The sequence below is a fragment of the Mustela nigripes genome, chromosome 2 (assembly GCF_022355385.1).
Source record: "Mustela nigripes isolate SB6536 chromosome 2, MUSNIG.SB6536, whole genome shotgun sequence".
NCBI lineage: Eukaryota > Metazoa > Chordata > Mammalia > Carnivora > Mustelidae > Mustela > Mustela nigripes.
This window is the reverse complement of record NC_081558.1, coordinates 46,699,335-46,719,391: the sequence shown is the minus strand read 5'-3', so window position 1 is coordinate 46,719,391 and position 20,057 is coordinate 46,699,335. Positions and strand designations below refer to the sequence as shown.

General features: G+C 41.8%; 1 protein-coding gene across 1 annotated transcript in view; it reads right to left on the bottom strand.

Annotated features, from left to right (window-relative positions):
• The window catches only part of ITPR1 (inositol 1,4,5-trisphosphate receptor type 1), a 327,611-nt gene that overhangs the window by 103,438 nt on the left and 204,116 nt on the right, over positions 1 to 20,057 (bottom strand). The window contains exons 40-44 of the mRNA XM_059390201.1: positions 18,654 to 18,686; positions 10,870 to 10,905; positions 9,635 to 9,682; positions 4,298 to 4,430; positions 2,007 to 2,197 (exon numbers count right to left, since the gene is read on the bottom strand). Of these exons, the coding sequence (XP_059246184.1) occupies positions 2,007 to 2,197; positions 4,298 to 4,430; positions 9,635 to 9,682; positions 10,870 to 10,905; positions 18,654 to 18,686 (441 nt within the window). The remainder of the gene's footprint in view (positions 1 to 2,006; positions 2,198 to 4,297; positions 4,431 to 9,634; positions 9,683 to 10,869; positions 10,906 to 18,653; positions 18,687 to 20,057) is intronic.

Genomic DNA, 20,057 nt, shown 5'->3' with positions numbered 1-20,057 from the left:
GAGCCATGCTTCAAAGTCAATCTCATTAAAAAACCTTCCACTCCTCACAAAGCTGTTACTTCTTTCTTGGTGGTTCCACATTATCATTGTTACCTTTTGGATGGCATTACCATTAACCTTGAGACAGAGCTTCCTACGTGCATGTGTTTACATTCTTATATTCTTGCTGGATTTTTCAATTTCTTGAAGACCAGGCTTCTAGGATTCTAGGATTTCTCTAATTGCCAAAGCTTTAAAAGAAAACTGGGAAGTGGAAGGAATAACGTACTGTTTCCCACTTCTTTAGTCAACAAAGAAGAAAAAAATTGTTATCTGCTATCAAAATCTTTTCATTAAAGCAAAGACACTGGAGACGACATAATACCAGAAATAAAATGGCAAGATAGATCTTCAAACTGAATACACGTGATTTATGAAAAACTCACCACACTGCCTTCATTTTTCCTACTTGGCTATGCCTGGAGAAAATTCTCAGAGACCAACTGGCTCCTGTTTCTAGAAACCAGGGCCTTATAGTCCCTACTAAAGCACTGTGTACCTACAGGGCGCTCAATAAATGTTTAGTTCAAATAATCTAGTCACTGGAAATCCTGTGGTTGAAAGACATGGAATGTCTGAGCATGGCTTCCGTTCCGACACGGTAGTGGGTGGGCCACATCTTAATGATGAGAAGGACCACAGGATCCATTCGTGCTCATGGTCAGACTCTCATGTGAAAAAAATCAAATAGCCGTCCCAATGTGTCACGGCTCTGGTGCCAAAGCGATGACTCGGGCACAAAGTGGACTCTGCCACCAGCACAAGTCTCCACTGAGGGCAGCGCCTAACAATGAACTTCACAAGTGTGTGTGAGGGCCAGCTGGGATTGGAGTGCGAGAAGGCAGAGCCCTCACAGGCTGCTGTGCAGCTCGTGTAAGGGGCAGGGCACCTGGGAGAGGTAGCACTGAGAAATGTAACCTGACCCAGGGCAAACCTACCCACAGGAACCTAGCCTCTTCGTCTACACTAAGATACATGACTCCATTCATCCAGATTCTGGAAGGCAGCTATGCTCACCACTATACCACCAACGCCCACTATCCATTCATCCAGATTCTGAATTTAAGTTTGGGCCCGAGAATTTAATGTCAAGTCAAATATACACATCAGGGTGAATGAAGTTTATGATGTGTTAATTAAATCTCAATCAAGCTTATCGAAATGTAGGTGTGCACACACAGACAGCTAAGTAAACCCTTATTCAAGACCTGACAAAGAGGGGAGGTTGCATGAAAAACAGGATGAGAAAGTATTTAAAGAAATACTTTTAATTGGCATTTTGAAATGAAAATTATAAACATACTCTTAAATTCACTAAAACTGCTTCATGAAGGACTTCTGTCAAGAATTCTTTCAAGTTTTTATTACTGTTTTAAAATATATATCCTATCCGGCTACCAAAAAAATCATCTACGCATCTTTGACTAATCCAGCCTGACTCTTCCCTATTAGTTCAAATTGGTGTTATTAGTTCAAGTGGTTTTTTACCAAACTTCTCACCCTGAAAGGCAGAGAAATTGATAGCCAGCAGTAACTGCAGTGTCTATAGATATAAAAATTAAATCTAAACAGCACACACAGCCCAGACTCCTTTTTGGTTATCATCTGAGGGGACTGTCTATGATCTGGGATAAAAACTGTAAGTACACTTCATTCAATCACTCATTGCACAAACATTTATGGACTTCCCACCATGCCCCAGATCTTGGATCGAATTTTTTTTGCACATCCTCAGCAGTTTATCAGCTTTCAAATGTAACTCAGGTCTTGAAACCAATTCTGAATTATGACTGAATGACCGAGGAAGATACCGGTAGAATTTGCTTCTCATAAGCACATAATTTTGTGCTCTAGGAATGACCCATCCATCATAGAAGAGCCTTGGTACCACACAGGTGCCTGGCTCTCAGAACAGATTCTCTTCCCTCTCAGTAGGGATGTCACACAGCAGCAAGCTGCCTTCTTACCTGTATGGTGGTGTTGCCTCCTTCCAGGAGGGCGATGGCCAAGAGAATGCTTTCATGAAACACTCGGTCACTGGATGCGTTCATGATGAGATCGATGACCAGATTGGAGGCACCCTCCTTGTCGAGGTGGCACTGAACCTCAGCCAGGCTCATCTCACCCCTGCTCGTGGAACTGGACCCAGAGCCTCCCCCTAGAAGGATGGAACATTGCTCCTATTAACCACAATCAGAGCATGTATTGCATACTTACTATGTACTAACATTTAATGCACTGAACGGTTTAACAGTATTAGCTCCTTCTAATTAGTATTAGAAGGTCCTTCTTAAGGACCCCACAAGGAAGATACTAATTATTAGCACAGAGATGAAGTCACTTGTCTTTGAGGAGGACACCCAGCTTGTAAGAGAGATGGTATTTCAATGCAGGTAGGTAAGATGAGGAATGATGTATTTCCAGCAAAAGACCCACAGCCATTCAGCCAAGACTCTCCCTGACATTAAAATACAATGACTTGGTGAAGAATTATTAAAAAAAACTTTTGAGTTCAAGAAACAAACCCAACTTATACATGTCTTATAACACTCCTAAAAAAATATAGCCTATAACAATCACTTTAGCCCTGTTTCTAAGAAACCCACTCTTGCCCCCAAATCAACCTTTCATATAATTTATCTGTTCATTCATTCATTCAATAAATACTTACTCAGTGCTTGGCACGGAGCCAAGAACTGGGGCTGGAGAGTGAAAACAGATGATATTCCCAACCCCACTGAGCTTGAGATGACATGAATAAAGCTAAGCAGACAGGGCCTATGTCGTTTAGTGGAATGGATTCCAACTGTGTTTAGAAAGTGCCTACATAAGAACTTGCCTTGCATTACTATTGGCAACAACTGAAACATTAATTTACACGGGGACATGGGCCAATCGATTTCAGAGAGAAGAAAATCATCTGCCAGTCCTTCTCCACAGACCTCAATTCAAACGCCACCTCCTTTGCACTGCTTGTCTTGACTACCTAGATCCATTATATCCATAGAGCAGAGTAGAAATTGGGTTGTGTCTCTTGCCTCTTATAGCTTTTTAAAGCAGAAATAGTCTCTGATGCATTTCTAAAACACTCTCATAAGGCCTCCCCAGGGCTCCACATACTTTGTGGAATGACCCCACTACAGAAAGTAAAGAGAAATAGTTTTGAGATATTATGCGAGGAACTTCTTGAGAAATCTCTTGAGAATTCAACTTGCAGATGAAATGCTAAGGTCCTGTTCCTGGGGTACTCCGAGACCTATCTTCACCATAGCTGTACAGCCCCATGAAGTGAGGTGTGCTCCAAGTTTTCGTTTGGTGAAAAACTCAAATCCCTTCCCAGAAACGGCTAGGATAACTGCATTAATCACCGAGTATTCTGGTTCTACCTACAGCATGCCCCCCAAACCTACATGCGTAACAGTCATCATTATAGACAAGGAATCAGTCAGCTCACATCTGTGCTTCCAGCGAGCGTTGAACTCCTGCCTCCACCCCCCCACCGGCTTAAAACCAAAACCAACACCCACAGTAGAGTTCAGCGTTCTTCCAACTTTTGCCTGTAACTGTGTTTACAATGTCTTGCAACCTCTTTGAGGATTTTTTTAAAGCAATTCTATTGGGACTTTTCTTTCTTTCTTTCCTTTTTTTTTTAGATAAACTCCCTTAAGATTTTGGGAGGAACACAGCATAGGCATTAGAATTAGACATACTGAGGTTCAAATTATAGAACAGTCACTAACAAGGTTCCATTTTCTTTCTCTTAAAAAGGGCTAACAAGAGTGCCTGCTATAAAATGGGGTACTTGGAGCAGCAAACAAGAAGGCCAGATGCTTGGGAGAGCCCTTGGCACTCGGTAGGTGTATAATTATTATTATATACCTTTTATTATTATAAAAAAAAAAAAGTGAGGAGCTTTCACCATCCTCCCCGCTAACACCATTGTTATTTAATGGGAAGAATGAATCCTCATGAGCACAAGAAAATGGGCAGTAAAATCAAGTTCCTTGAGTCGCTCAAAAATCATCCAGAGGGTTGCTGTACTAGAAAGGGGGGCAAAAAGACTTAGCCAATATCTAACTGCAGGGAAATATTTTTAGATATCACTTTGATGGTAGACCAAAGACAAAACAAGTTGCTAGAAAACACACTTGCCACCCAAATTCATCTGTTAGTTTCAACCTGTTAAGGAGAAACATACAGCTCTCATGTGGCACACTCAATTCACACGTGCAGCTAATTAGCACACCACACAGCCTACCTCCTCCCCCAGGCTTGCTGGGTCCTCCTGGTGACAGCGGGCCATTGCCAAAGCTGGTGAGGCTTTCTCTTCTTCCTGAAGGTCTGATGTTTCCATAGTAACGGTTGACCAAAATTTGCCTGAGCGCCTCACCCTTAATTCAAACAGGATAATGAAATCAGGTTCTGAATTAAATGCATAACTGAGCTACTAATACTAAAAAAACATGGGGGTACTCAGTTATAATTGGCTCAGTTTCACTCAGTGAAAAAATAAATTATTAATAAAAGCACTTGGAAACTCTGAAGTTAACTTCTTCAATATTTTCTCAGGAAAGCACATCATTAAAAAAAAAGCAGCAATCTAGAATATTAAATATCTGAAGTTTCTCTCTCTCAGTGATAAACACAGAACATTAATTTTGAAGGGCAACTAACAATAACAAAAACAAAAAAGTCCCTTTGGGTTAAGCCAATAAAACTCAGACAAAATGAGAATTTTACAGGTCACCTTTCACACAACAATATGAAAATGTTACCTCAGACATAGGGCTTATTCCCAGTATTGTAAGAAAATAATAAAATATAAAAGTAATACTGCATGATTTAATGAGCTGAAAGTAAGCCTTTCTTATAGAAATAGTCAATGGGTCGAGTGGTGAAGAAAAAATAATGCTACAGGAAATAAAGTAGGGGCAGATATCAGACATGCCAATCAAAAAATAAGCACCATGAACGAAATGAGTTTGACATTTGCTTTGAAATAATAAGGGAGGCCAGTAGGTACGGATACAGATGAGATGAGAGGGACCACGAGTCGATAGTCGCTGAAGCCGAGTTAGGAATGTGCATTCTCGGGTTCTCCAAACTCTTCTGGTTCTTCTCATATATATTTGAACATTTCCATAATAGTGTGTTTTAAAAAATATAACTATCAAAGGAACCTTGGACAGGAGACAGAGCAACTCTCTCCCACAACTCCAACCAACCAAATAAATAAATAAATAAACCCGCGATTTGTTCCCTAACACTAGGGGACATTAGCAAAGCAGCCCGAAACAGCACGGAGCAGCAGGATTCACTCTCAGCTCTATTCTACATTCAGTCCTGCTAAATGATTCCCAGGCCGCCTCCTGGTCTGGAAGTTTCTGAAAGTCAGAGGCTGTATGGTTCTCCCCCAGACTCTTCCCCAGGGACAAAGTAGTAAGCCATGGAGTTCCTCTGACACCTCACCAGGAGAGGTGAGTGAGACGTCTAGCAGACAGAAGGGTGCTGAGATATAGCGGGTGTCTAAAATAGAGGCTCAAGAGTTCTTCTGAAGAGCCCTGCAATGGGAACACGAGTCAGTAGAATTTAAAGTGATTTGTGAATAAGCTCCAAGAATAGGTCTGGAGACTTCAAGTGGGGTGTCTGAAAAATAAGACTGGAGGAAGCAGATGGGAGAGCAGGAAGGGCCCTGAGAGGGGCAGAGAGGCTGGGGTGCCAGGGGCACGTGGGACCAGGGAACAAAGGAGAAAGGTAGAAAACTCCTTAGTTCAGTGTCAAAATCACATAAGGTCCCAGGGCTACGCTGCCAAGTTCTTCTTCTTTCTTAATTCAGGCTGCTGGTCAAAGACTCCAGGGACAAGTTGGGATGGGGATAAATAGGAGTTCAGGAAATAGGAAAATCTCTGTTTTCTTCTCTCCTTTCTACCCACATATGGGTCTCTCACTGTAGTTCAGCAAAGGAGGGTGCATCTATTAGCTCGTGAGCCTTGTCACCCACCTTGGCTGCCTGTAAATACAAAATTCTGAGAGTGCTTCCAATAGGGAAGCTATTTATGAGGTTTTCACGTACTTTTTAAATAGATTGCATTTGGTACAATATTCTTTAATGGCTCAGAAAACCACACTTTGGTATAAAGATATAGTTTTGCTGGTGTTTACGTCTCCAGCACCAATACAAACACACAGATGCTCTCCAACGCAGTCGCTGAGAGCACGGGGATTTGAAAGGCTGACTTCATAAAAGGAGAGAAATATAAATTTCAAAGGATCATTCATGGAAGCCACCCCAGAAAGAAAAGGGGCAAAGAAAAGGTTACCTCCATGCTGAATGTAACTGGAGATTAAATTTGATTTCCTTTTTTTCACCATAATGATGTACAGTTTGATTTTCTTTCAATAACATACAGTCTTTGAATTCCCATGATAGGAAATGGTTGGCAGCAAACCATCTAATTCTCTAACTGGGTCCCTCTGGGCATCACAGGAACCTTGTCTGAGAGGTAGATGGCTGGGCTGAGACCTACGAGCTGCAACCACTAAAGACAACCAATGTCACCATCCTGGCTAGCAAATGGAAGATGGTAGGAATGAACGGTCAAATCAAAGGCAGGGTGACCATGACCAACCAACCAACAAACACACGTCGCAAAGGAAGTGTCAGCTATCGACTTTACAGTCAATTCCAGTTCAGGCAGGAGCAACTCAGATTTTCCACTCTTGAGCTTGAGGGCAATGGTCAGTTTGCAATCAAGCGAGCGGGAGGTAAAGAAAGGAACACATGCCATCTGGGAACACGTGGACTCCAGGAACAGGAACTTCACATTTATGCAGCCTGGATGCCAACTGAAGTTACAAAGGGATCTCACATTACCATTTTGTCTCTCCTTCCACAGAAAAACCCTAGCGGTTACCATAGCAACTGATGCATCAAATGGTACATTTTTCCCCCATAAGAGAATATCATGAAATGTGCTAATTATGGAAAAACACACACACATACATTCTACCCTACAAACTTTTATTTTTTTTTCCTTCTTAATTATAAGACTTTTGGCACATATTCACCTCACCTTCTCTCCACACACACAAAAAAGTTCAAGCTGCAAGGGGGAAAAACCATAGAGCATGTGGGACTTGCCTTTTTTTTTTTTTTTTAAACAAGTTGAGATTTATTCCTTTTCTGAAAGAATAAAGACTGATACTTTTAGGTAAAAAGGGAAAAAGAAAATGGACAACATTATAAAAAGTTATGCAAATCCCTAGTGTAAAAACTTAGGTTCGAGAAAAATTCTGTTTTTTGAGCCAGTGGTTTAATTTAGGAAAAATTAAAATCTGCAGACAAAAGCCTTCCTAATCATCATGATATAAATTACTCAAGAGCACAAAACTTCTCGCACTGTACTAAGATCAGAAACCTGATTGAAGAAAAGAAAAAAAAAAGACTCTGCAAATAATGTCATTTCTGCAATTTTAACATTTGGCCAGGCAACCCTTTAAAAAATAATAATAATGATTTTTTTCCAGAAGTTTACACCTCTAGTATGCAAACAGATATCAGATGTTTTTCTCTGGTAAGAAATCCCACACACACATTATAATCTAAGACTGAGAAAAAAGGCAAAGGCCAAGAGTTTCTTTTGTAGTAAGTGTCATCTTAGAACAGTGAAATGGTGGCTCAGTGACGGGGAGTAATGAAATCAGGCTTCTACCTTGAAGTTTGGTTCAAACAAGTTTCATTTCTATCAGTTCAACAAAGTGGCTAATGATAGACAGGGACAGAGCGAAGTGCCAAACAAGGCACTAAGGAGTTAATATTGCCACATACAAACAGGAGAGAAAAAGTGACCTTTTTGTCTTCCTAGGTTCCAGCCACTTGAAAACCATGTGCTGCAGGAAAGATCAGCCTCTCACATGAGTGGTGAGCCTTTCACACCTTTGTCAGCACTAAGGTCGCGCCTCAGTTTAAAAATACCTTCCTTTTGCTACTATTATCTACCAAATCAATTGAAGCGTGTCAGTCTGCAAGGTAACAATACAATAGTTAATATTCCTTATCATAATCCAGCCACCGTGCTAAGTGCTTCACACGCACAGCTCAGTAGGGCAGTCCTAAGGGGCGGAGACCATTAGTATCCCCATTTTACAGCAGAAGAAAATGAGGAACAGGGTGGGTCAATCACTTGCTTTAAATCACACAGCTAGGACTTGGCACAGGAAGGCTTGAACCTCTTTCTAATTCCAAAGCTTACATCCTTAGATAACATTCAATACTCTGACTCCTGAGAACTTGGGGCATGAGGGATGGCTCTGGGTCTTTACCAGCTACTTCTAAGGCCCATGGTAATTGTTAAAGGACAGGCACGTATGGAAAACACAGGAATGCACAGGGGCTCTTGGTTGACTAACTGCCAGAGATCCAGGATGCTGGAAGGGAAAGGCTAAATGCCAGCTCCACCGGGACTCCTCTTTGGTCATAGCCTGAGAAATTACAATCACAAAAGAATGCAAAGAATTTGGGATGTGGTGGGACTGGGCAGGGGCTGGGACCTATGAGCAGAACAAAGGTGCATGGGCCACCCCATTTACCTCAGGCATAAATCCTCCAGGACACTGATGACCACAATTCCAAGGCAGTCTTTGTTATACCCCATCTTCCTGTGTCTTAGTTTCCTAATGTGAAATGGGGATGAAGACTGTGTCACTGAGTCAACGTCCAGCATTAACAAAAATTAAATTGATGAGTTAACATATGTAAAAGTCTTAGCACGGTCACTGGCATATGATAAGTACTCAGAAATCCAGGATATCTGGTTTATCTTCCAAAAATGAGTAACATGAATTGGTCAGCATGCTAATGATGTAGATAAGCCTTGTAAAAAATGGTTTAGCAATGCATAATGAGCACCTAAAGAAAGTATCTATACTTTGGCCTAAGAATGCCCCTTCTAGAAATCTACCCAGAGATGTACACGTTTCTTCATTTCCTCATCAGAGGAAAATATTACAAACCACTTGTTCATTTGTGGAACTTCAGAGAGCTATTAACTTTCAGACTTTCAAAGAAAAGCATCACAGACAATATTAAATGACAACAGCAAGGTACGGAAGTCGTAAACTTAGAATATCCCAAGGACAAAGAAAATGTTCATTGGCACATGATGCACACCTGCGTAAAAAAAGTGGGCAGAGGAAATGTTATATCATTAGCTGCTTTTATAGCAAGTAATACAATTATGAACTTTTTATAAAATTTCTTTTGCTTATTATAAATTAATTGTAATGATAATCAATGACTTACAGAAAAAAAAATTTTTTTTAAGACTTCACCTAATTAGAGAGCCACTACAGAAAAAGAAGAGAGGTCATGAAAAGCTTACTGGTCATCATTTGGACACTGGCAGGGTCTGTGGCCCAAGTAGGTAGATAATAGGTGGACTCACCAGTTAGCCTCACTGATACAAATGGCTGTGATTGGTCCTGAGCCAATTAATGCTTTAACACGATCAACACCAACATAAGCTGTCTTTGTATTACAGTGCATGGCTGAGGGAGGCATTATGGTCATTAGCTCCCAGAGTCCAAGACTACGTACCCTTTTATGGTCTTCCAGTTGCCTCAGGGGGGGGCTCGGCTCAAGCTCCTGCTAAGCACGCAGAAATTCCATTTTAAGTACAACACGAGGCAGACACACCATCTTCAGCATCAGTCACAAATGAAATACACCAAGAGCTCATACTGAGCTAAGAGTTACACAAAAGGATTGGAGGCCTTTTAAAATGTTTCCCCAGGCACCTACGAATGCTCAATTACTTTGAATACTGCTTAACAGCTGTCCTGTCCCCAACCCTAATGCACTATGTAAATGAGCAGGTTTCTGACTTTTTGGCCGTATGCTATATTATGTATTTTTACAGGACCCCAGAAGGGGTTATAAGGCAAGACACCAACAGGGCAAGTCCTCACGGTTCATACATGCATAACTGCACAGCACATGCATCAGAACATCAATGCATTGACACTTCTGAGCAGACACACATATATGGCCCCTCAGCTCTCCCCAACCCACTGGTTCACAGCATTCTAATCAAAGCTGTGAACAGTGAGGAGCTCTGATCAGCATATTAGAGACTGATCATCGTAAAGCAGCCGCAATGCAACTCGGCAATTTGATAATGTTTGTTTTATTTTTAAGATCTTCATTAGACTTTTCTCAGATGAGATACACTTCATTCATGCTTTTACCCTCCCGTGATTTTAGTAGAGCTTCTGAAAGTAAATTTTGATACTTAGAAATAGGTCTCTCCAAAAAGCTTCTCTATGATTTTAGAAGCCTTAATTAATTCCAGTCCTTCATTTAACGAGTTTAGTTAGCAACAGGAAGAACAGAAAGAATGCAATGTGAAACCATGACTTTATTAGTAGCTTTCACCAAAACCATGCGTTAGTATCCAGGACTTCAAATTTGCATCACCTCTGCACAGAACACAGAGTCTATTCTGTAGAACAAGAGAAAGGTCTTGACATTCTGGAGTTGCTCAAATGAGTATTTTACAACTGAGACAGTTTTGTGAGAAAGCCTTTACTTCGAGAACCCCATCTCCTCACGGGAGGCATGCTCTGGTTTAGCCCCAGTAACTCTGAACTTACTTTCTACATTGAGAGCCTCCTCAATTACGGAAATCATCAGTTCCCAGCCTGGCTAGAAGACTTCCCCCTGCACCTACCACCATGACAGAAATTTCACCACAACAGCTCAGACACTCAACCGAGACAACTGAGAATCACCCATATTTGCTGTCACTGCAAATATAGGTGAGCGACACACACCTCTGTGGAGTTCTCCGAATCTGGAGCTTGTGGGAGCTAGTTGGGAGTAAAACAAAGCATGTTAGTTATGGCACTTGAATCTTGGGGGCCACAAAGAAATCCAGAGACCAACATCAAGGACAAGACACAGAAGGCAAGATCAAAGATGAGGTGACATGGCTATACTGGGTCTTGAGCAACAGAGGTGAGGAGATACTTTCTCTTTTAAACTGCATTCAATGTGGTCATGATGGAAGAAACCAACTGGCCTGAGATAGGGAAACATATTTAGGAATAATAGGGAAAGAAATAGAAGACTACTAGTGAGCAAGAAGGAAATAGATCTTAAAAAAAAAAAAAAAAAAGACACCAAAGAAAGAACCAGTGCACACCTGTGCTTTGTTTGTCCACCGAGACAGAAAAAGCCATCACAGTGCATACCCAAGGGGGGGGAGGGAGAGGGAGTGGGGTGGGTAATGGTAACAGGGCTCTCAGGGGCACTCCCCTTCCCAGAGCCCCAAAGCCTGTGAAAGACAGCTCCATGAATCTGTCCTCCACCAGGGCACATGCTTGGAGCAGGAAACTGACTGATGTCAGAGGTAACCAGCAGACCCTACCCACATCTCCCTGGACCAAAGTCACGCACCAGGTACGGCTGGCTAGTTCAAGGTACAGTCTGCGACTATGGAATGAGGCCAAGGTTCACGCTTCAAGTGAATGACCTTGCTGAGGCCAGGGTGTGGCTGTCGGCTGGTGAGCCAGAACAGGTGTAGAAAGCACAGAAGGACTGACGCTGTGAGATCTGGTAGTGTTTCAACCCAGCCCAGTGCTACCGCTTTGGTGGTTTGATCCCCAAGATGGAAAAAAAAATGTTCTCCATAGAAGATTGTCGTTATGTAATTTCACGGTTTCTGTCTTGTTTTCTATTTCTGAACAGGTAAAATGAAGAAAAGATATAGGAGATCTCTTTAAGTACAAAGATTAAAGTCATTCTCCAAGGACAGTGGGGCATACGTGGAGGGCTGCTCACTCAATTAGGGACAGAAGACTTTTCAGACATGAGTACAACGCCACTGGCCTCAGGGAAAAAAATGATCTCCAGAGTCTTGAGCTTCATGTTGGGGTGGGGAGACACAGAGTGGCAGGAAGGACGGACACATGGCAAGGAAAATAAAAACAGAAATCAGTTATAGGTCTTTGCAAGATATAAATAATATCACAACCCAAGACTCTGTTCTTTAAATTCTGTATGCTCTAGGCTAAAGAACTGAAACTGTACAAACGTATTTGCTATCTCCCTCAGTGCAGAAGGGACAAGGAGAAAAAGCAGAACTAAAGCAATGACCCACGTATTTTAGAGCAGCCAGATACCAATGGAAAAACAGGTTACCTTCTACTATTTGCACTGGCTACCTTCCCACTAACATATCCTTTTATATGGATCCCACAGGATTAGGACAAAAAGATTAGAGGCACCGGTTTATGGCAGGAACCCACAGAGCTACCCTATCCTACTCCTTTGCCAATCAAAAGTTAAAGGAACTCAAGAAGATTGAATTGCAAGTGGTGGCGTTTGGTTTTGTTTTTAAAATTTTCTTGTTTGAGGTCCCTTTGACTGAAGAAGTATGGTGAATACTTCTAGAATGCCCATAGGTAGTGTATGGCTATTTCTTAATCACTCAGACATCAGTGATTTCTGATATGTTTTATGATTGTATACTCACTCTGCTGCTTCCCTAAACTACTGTCATGCTTGTTTTAAAATTAATTTCCAAAATAATAACTAAATTAAAATTATCTTTTTTTTCCTTGAACATTTCATGAAGCCTTTTAAGAAAACAGAGGATGCTCTGCAGCCTCAGGATTCACTAAAGAGTGGATAGAAAGACTATTCATTCCTAAAAGAGAACAGAAAACCCAAGGGTGCTACACAGGGTCATGGGTCCATAAGCGCAACCAGGCGTTGGTTCTGTGTGAACCTGACCCAGGCACTGAACCTCTCTGGGCTTCCACGTTCTGACCTGGAGTTCAAGGAGACTGGAGCAGCTATTCTTTAGGACTTCTTCCAGTTAAAACATTAAACAATGCTTGGTATATTTTCAGTAAACTTCATTTCATAATATCTAAAGGCAAGTTCCCTACATATAACACAACGTGCTAGGACATAAAATGATTTCAGGCATAGCAAAGCCCAAACCATATCTGGCACATGATTTGGCAAAAAAACAAAACAAAACCCAAAAACAACAAAAGCCAAGTGCCTTTACCAGTACTTTCTTCTAAGAGGATTTCAGCTCTATTTCCTTGAGGATGAGGTTATTTAATGGCAGTAAGTTTTGAAAAACAGAAGCATATTTATAATAAGCTATATTGTTCGAATAAGATAAAAGCTACAGTGGTGCCTGGGTGGCTCAGTGGGTTAAGCCTCTGCCTTAGGCTCAGGTCATGATCTCAGGGTTCTGGGATCGAGCCCCACATTGGGCTCTCTGCTCAGCAGGGAGCCTGCTTCCCCCAACCCCTGCCTGCCTCCCTGCCCACTTATGATCTCTGTCAAATAAATAAATAAAATCTTAAAAAAAAAAAAAGCTACATAAATACAAAATATAAGGCCCAAACCAAAACACAATGTTTAATAATGAAGTGATTTTTCACAGCACATTTTTAATATTAATTTTTTTTTCATGAAAGGGCATCCTTAATGAGTACACATTAAAGAGGTATATGTTTTGAGAAAATGGTCATGTCTGAATTTGGACAAGTCTTCCTGACCTTAGTCCCAGGCGCTGACACCTCCAATCAAGGCAGAGCCTCCCAAACCAGCAGGTGATGAACAGTGGTCTGATGTCGCCTGGTTTTGAACTTGGAAATCCACTATTGCACCCTATTGCCTCTCTGTATTTCTTTACTGATCTTATGTGTCAATTGAAATCTTTTGCACACCTCGTCTAGTCAATTGACTAGCTTTTAAGTAGGAATTCAAAATGAATCTCAAGTCACTAAATCCCAAGCAGCCTTCTTGGCTGAGATCACAAATCAAGTCCCCAGAACCACGGTACTTGAGTAGTATCAAATATGTGCTTGTGAGACATGGACATGCTTGCTTACAACATGTAACATACCTAACATTTTATCTTAGGATAGAATTCTACTATAAATGAAGGATATCATACCTTCTCATCTTTAAAAAAAAAAAGCCCCTGGTCTTCCTAGAGTTACTATTTAGTGTATGTATGTACAACAGTACCCGTTCACATGCATACATACGTTTCACGTATGCCTCCAAAAGGATAGTGCAGACCACAGCCTTATAAAAAAAATAAAATAAAAAAACAAGATCTTTTGTTTTCCACTGCCAATTACATAAATCTTTCCATTAACCATGGGATTCCAGAATTTTCCTCTGAAAGATAAGGTCTTCTTCTATGGACCATCCTCAGCAGAAGCTGAATACAGTTCAAGAAACGACAAAATACTATGACTCTCCTATTCAGCACATCAAAGGGAAAGTATGAACTCCAGCACCCGTGAATTGGCCTCCAGTTCCTCTTCACCCATTCAAAACCTCAGAGGAGGGAAACCAACCAACTAGCCAACAGCAGACAGGCTTGCAAATATGTTTGCTGGGACCCATTCTTCCTGAGCCTTTGCAACCCACCTTGAGAGACCAGAAAGCTTTAAAGAAAACTGAGCTAAAATATGTGATCTAGCATTTTAGCAGAACAATTTTAAACCTTCACATCTGCTAACACAATGCCCTTTATTAATGGCATTTGTTTTTAGGAACCAAATAAGAAGTAAAAATTTAGCCCCGATGATGCAGTTTCACCTTTACAGAACACGTTCATCGGAACTCAAGAGCAGAATTCATTTTTTAAAAACGCATTCTGACTTGACTAAATTATACAATTTCAGTCACCGCGGAATAATCTCAGCATCAAAACACAGACACAGACCCACAAACGCACACACCCCCCAACCGACCTCCCCATCCCTCAAAATCTTCCTGCAACAGCTTCTGTGTGCTCGGAGTTGAGCTCGCTTGCTGTATGGTTGCCGGTGTCTAACAGTAAACAGCCCTGCTGCATTTATTGGCAATTACTGCTGAAGGTCACACATCAGCAGTGAGCCTAAATTCCAGGAAAAAAAGCAGCTCTTATGTAACTGCCGCCTGAATGTTGGCAGGTACCCAAACCCAGCAGTTCACAGCAATGCAAAAAAGTAGGACACCTCCAGCCCGGGGTTCGATGTCATAAGCACGCCCCCTGAAGGTGAAACTGAATAATTCTTGTGTTTCTCTTTTCTCCCCTCCTGAATTTTACAGAGTTCTCCTTGGGTGGCATCCTTGGGTTGCAGAAGAAGCTCAAGGTGGGATGAGTTGAGGGCTCCCTTGAAGCAGGAGGCAGTCGCCCTTAAACCAGTGGGAATGCCACTCTAGCTTTTCTGTTGCGGTGCAGGAAGGTTGCTAGCTGACACCAGTGGCGCTGGAGATTTCATGGTTCCAAGTGACAGTGATGAAATGGGGATCCCATCTCAAATAGGAAGAAATGCTGCTTGCCCCACTGAGCTACAGCACACACTTTCCCAACACACCACACTCCCTGCCACAGACACGTATGTGAAAAAGAGGCGGATTACAGTTCTGTCGTACAGACTGCACCTCAGGTTTGAATACTGGATTGAAGTCAACGGTTTGGTTCACACAGCACTTTACAGTTCAGAAAGGTGATTCACAGCACTTGACAGTTTAGAAAGCTGCTGGTGCTGCTCACCTGTTCTCACCTGACCTCCTAAGCTCTTAGGTGACCTCCTTACTCAGGTAGAAGTTCCCAAATTATGGGTTCTCATAACCCAACCCCAGGTACTTCTCCACTCTGGCAATTCTCATGACAGCTGTCACTGAACAGTTATTTGTACTACTGACCATCTCCGCCACACTGTGGACTGTGGACTTCAGAAGAGCAGACACTGCCTATTCGGGGGCATCACCATAGTCCTTCCCCCTCACACCATGCCTGGAATGTAACAAGTTTTCAAATATTAGTCATATAACAGAGTATCTTTAATATCAACTGATATCCATGTAAAGCCAAGAATGGGTAGGCAATGGGAACTTTTGGGGGGTGATGGCAACATATCCTATCTTGATTTCTGTGTATACATATGTAACAATTCATCAAGCTATAAATGTTAAGAGTGAGCTGAAGGGACACCAACCCAAGTATGGTAGTTTCCTTATCCCCTGCACTCAATCTGTACCCCATCAACCAACACCCCAAGTAAAAGAGAAAATTAAGGGGGTAGGGTAGACACTGTGCCTCTCTATTTGCCAAAAGAAGGAAAGAAAGAAAGAAGGAAGGAAGGAAGAAAGGGAGAAGGAAGAAAAAGAGAGAAAGAAACCAGACCTCCTCTTCCTGGTTTCAAATGGATTTCTGTTCTAAAAGACAGCTGGAGGGCTCCATACCATTCCCTTTCCTTACGGGGACTCCGTGACTCTCTCTCCTTTCACCCTGATTTCTCAGGGCACGGACAGAGACACAGAGGGGCTCTGCTTTTTCACAAGTCATTCACAGCACGTCTCCTTCCTTGAGATGTCCGAAGGGCCTCTACCACCAAAAGGGAGAGGCCCTCCCCCAATCAGGGATTCAGAGGATCAGCATATACGCCCTACACTATTTAAGGGGCAATTCCCCACCATGTTTAGAATTCCACATTGGTTTGCAAGTTAGGTGTGAGGCCTTGGCTGTATCATGGGCCAGCATGAACTCTCATTAAGCTTCTGCTGAACCCCAGCTGTGGGCTGCAGGTCTCCACCAGCACACACGGACAAAAGGCTTGGTAGAGGAGAAACCACGGGAGCTGTCGCAGTTTCCAGAACAGCCATTGATGAAAAAGGCCCATCAGCCATCTCTGCTTCGGGGACCAGATCCGAGAGCCTGAGGGACTGGGGACGGAGTGCTGGTGTCCCAGGGCTCTGACAGTTGCCAGGGGTAACAACGGAGAGAGGACCTGCAGTTGCTTCCTCAGGGAATTTTCAAAGAATCCAAGTGGCTGCCAGAACATTCTTCTTTTATAAACAGACAGTATTCTATTTCCTAGAGTATAATTATAAACACACCTGCTCCAACTGTGGAATCTTTCCATAAGCAAGCAATAAACTCCCAGCCAGGAGACCCAAGTTCTATCTTGAGCAAGCAAACACATCAACTGATTACTATGGTGCAAAACAGTATATTAATAACATTGCGGACTCTGATTAGGGAAGGTGTTCCTTTCCTGACTTCATCTGTACTTAAGCAAATAGAAACACAACTTCAGTATTTCAGAGGAAAAGTTCGAATCAGGGAGGCATATACAACTCCAGGTAGAAATAAAAGGAATGAGAGATGCCAACATGCAAATTCAGCATGAGGTATTTTTCTGGCACAGAAATAACCAGGAAGAGAAAGAATGAGCCAGGAAATGCCAAAAATCACTAGTTAGAGCCATTCATTAAGCCTTTACCATAACACCTTTTCTCACCTTCTCTGCATCCCAGAGGACATGGCCTCCTCCCCGTCCAAGTTTGGTTACTCTAAGGAAAAGTCCGTGCTTCCAGAGTTTATTGTGGTAGAAAAGCAAGCACACCAGGACAGGAGCGGAGCCGGCAGTGTGTTAGCTTCAATTTAGCCACCATCCGGCTGTGCAAGCTAAGTCCAGTCACTTAACCACTCTGAGCTCCGTTCCTGAGGAAACTGAACCAAATTCAGAACCACTTGCTTTCAGTTTTCAGTCTGTGATTCAAACTCTCCTTAAGTAAATCTGAACCATCTCTTAATAGGTCTGAAAGGATGGTGGAGGGTATTAGAATAGACAAATGTATTCGTTCTGGCAGCTCTATCTCACCCAAAGTGAGGTATGAATTGGTCTATCAAAGGAAGTAACAGATGTCTAAAGAGGTAGAGCAGGAAAGGGATTTTTTAAAAGTCCAATAAAAAATGTTTTCCCAGGGTGCTCAATTTCCCTCATTTGTATACTTTAATTGTATAACATGCATTGACACCTAAACATATGGCAGGGAATGATGAAAAATATTCACCAAACAAGCAATATTTCAGAGGCCCCCAAATCCCAAATAAAATGACTTCACTTACTGGTCCCCAGGGTAACTGTGGTTAGTAAAACCAATTAGATACATAAGCAGAGAATCCACGAGACAACATTTCAATTTCCTGACCTCTAGGTAGTTTTCCTGGATGAAAAGCCACAGATCCAGTATATTCTTAATCCCATTGTAAACCTGCGGCTAGACAGTCTCAATGAGCACTTTGGAATTCACAGTGCACTTAGACAAAATTGTATATGATCCCTCATACTTAATACCTTCCAACATGTGGACCAAGAGAACAGTGTTTTGGTTTTTTACCACTTTCAAACTATATAAATGTGGCTATTTCTTTTTGCATTGATGCTCTGCATCCAGAAAGAACAGCTCTTTTTAAGTATGAACACTGAGTTGCAGAGAGAGGTTAATGACAAGCATCAACAACAAATTTAGTTGAGATTCCAAACAGTGAATGATTGAAATCTTATCACAGTTTAGAAAATCTTTATCTAGATTCTGATGGGATCTCCAAGGACAAATGGCAAACAAACTCGTGGGAAATGCTCAGACAAGACACAAAGGACTGAACTCAGGCCCAGAAGGCACACTACACAAAGTCAGATACTAGATGCTGCGGAGACTGGGGGACAGACCACAGTGTTCACTGGAAGGGTGTCATGGAAACATCACCATGGGACATTGAAAAAAAAAATGAAATTAGGACCTCAGCATTATCCAATTCATCAATGGAAATGAGCTGGAAAAGAAAAAAAGAGGGGAGAAAAAGAAGGAAATGTTAGGAAGTATCAGCAAGTGAAGTGTTAGAAACTTTGTCTTAGCGCGGAGTCTCTCACTTTGGAGTGCTGTTAAATGGGGGCCATCTGAAGGGGTGCAGGGATCTGGGGCACTGACCACCACCGCTCACAGTGACATCTGCTCTGCACTGCGCCACTCAGGATGGGGCAGGATGCTGCCACACTGTGTTCACCTGGCAGGTAGCAAACCTTCCAGGTCATTGACCCAAGGGGGCTGAGAGGTGCACATTCCCCCTCTCTTACAGATATGAAAACTTGAACTGAGATGCGAGCAAGGGCCAATTACCCAATCAAGAACCATGTTCATTTGGAAGAGAGTGGGAAAGAGGAGAGCCAAGAATGATATAGTTGGATCAACACAGCTTAGGAGAAAATTATTTCTTTCCATTCATTTTACCATTCCATAGGGCTCTGGGGGTCTCAGAACCAGGTTCCATTTCAGCAAATAGTATGACAACATATCCTAAGAGCAGAAGCTCCAAATCCTAGAACTATTGATGACTTAAAAAAAAAAAAAAAGCCAATGATTAGATGATTAGAGCCAATTCAAGTGATATTAGTAACAAGTAAATGATTAGCATCAAGTTCTAGAAAAAGAAAAAAAAAAAAAACAACTGGAGCATTATTCAAAATTGTGCTTGTTTAAAAGGTGAGAGATAATCCTCAAGTTGTTTTTATCATGTTTTGTTAATAGTACATTTGCAAATTTAAGTTCCTTAATAAAAATCCTGATAGCTGGAAATGCTAACAGTTCATTCACCTAGAGAAAAGAACCATTGGTAATTAACAGGTTACTGTCAATTTGTATGAGAAAACCCTGACATTAACCTGAGGTCAGAAATTCTCTAGTAGTAAAACAGCTACTACTATTCAGAAGACAAAATAGATTTTAAATAAGTTCTGAGATAACCTTTTATATTAATTCTTGGCTTCTGAATTTCTTTTCAAAGCTCTCTGACTAATAGAAAAACCTACAACAGACGACAGAGAAGCCAATATATAACATATAACATAACTATGCTCGCTTTTCAAGCCAGGTCTAAGGGCATTTAGATGTTCTTTGAGTTATATAGAGATTCAGATTCAATTTTGGAGATGTTTAGCTATGGGAAGTTATTTGTTTTTGTTTTTCAATAAAGACATGGTTTAATTTTGGATTAAAAACAGGAATGTGGGGGCGCCTGGGTGGCTCAGTGGGTTAAAGCCTCTGCCTTCAGCTCAGGTCATGATCTCAGGGTCCTGGGATCGAGTCCCGCATCGGGCTCTCTGCTAGGCGGGGAACCTGCTTCCTCCTCTCTCTGCCTTCCTCTCTG